The sequence below is a fragment of the Mesoplodon densirostris genome, chromosome 10 (genome assembly GCF_025265405.1).
Source record: "Mesoplodon densirostris isolate mMesDen1 chromosome 10, mMesDen1 primary haplotype, whole genome shotgun sequence".
NCBI classification, from domain to species: Eukaryota; Metazoa; Chordata; class Mammalia; order Artiodactyla; family Ziphiidae; genus Mesoplodon; species Mesoplodon densirostris.
The window spans coordinates 57,548,225-57,549,006 of record NC_082670.1 but is presented as its reverse complement, the minus strand read 5'-3'; the positions used below and the strand labels follow the sequence as shown (position 1 = coordinate 57,549,006).

Genomic DNA, 782 nt, shown 5'->3' with positions numbered 1-782 from the left:
CTTTCAGTGCCGTAGGCCCAGGTTCAATCCCTGATCGGGGAGCTAAGATCCCGCAAGTTGTGCGGTATGGCCAAAAAATAAAAAAAGAATGGTTGTAAACAAAGGTGTCTCTTTTGTTAGCGTGATAATGTATCAGTTTCTAAAGTTCTTCCCAATAAATAAGAGAAAATACTCAATGTAATTCAGAAAAAGTAAGATATGGAGGGAGGGTGGAGTTCAGAGACCAGTCCTATCAGATATTAAAACATACAACCTTTCCGGCAGTGACGACCTTCCCACGAGAACATGCCTCTTGCAAAGGATTTCCTTCATCCCTCTCCAGAAGAGAAGATGAAACACAAGAAGAAGTGCTTGATGCAGAGCCCCAGTTCCTATGTCATGGATGTGAAATGCCCGGGATGCTATAAAATCACCACTGTCTTTAGCCATGCACAAACAGTAGTTTTGTGTGTTGGCTGCTCTACTGTCCTCTGCCAGCCTACAAGAGGAAAAGCAAGGCTTACAGAAGGTTGCTCCTTCAGACAGAAGCAGCAGTAAAATCACCCTGAATCAAGATGAATGGGAAACCATCCCAATAAACACATTTTGGATACAAAAAAAAATTATTAAAACATGCAGGATAATCAAACGTAAAATAGATAGCTAGTGGGAAGCAGGCGCATAGCACAGGGAGATCAGCTCGGTGCTTTGTGACCACCTAGAGGGGTGGGATAGGAAGGGTGGGAGGGAGGGAGACACAAGAGGGAAGAGATATGGGAACATATGTATATCTGTAACTGATT

At 43.4% G+C, this 782-nt stretch overlaps 1 protein-coding gene across 1 annotated transcript; it reads left to right on the top strand.

Moving 5' to 3' along the window:
- The first annotated feature begins 279 nt into the window (after positions 1–279).
- LOC132497930 (small ribosomal subunit protein eS27-like) lies at positions 280–537 on the top strand. Its single transcript, XM_060111464.1, has one exon. The coding sequence runs from the start codon at positions 286–288 to the stop codon at positions 535–537; it is 252 nt and encodes an 83-aa protein (XP_059967447.1). The 5' UTR covers positions 280–285.
- The last annotated feature ends 245 nt before the right edge of the window (positions 538–782 follow it).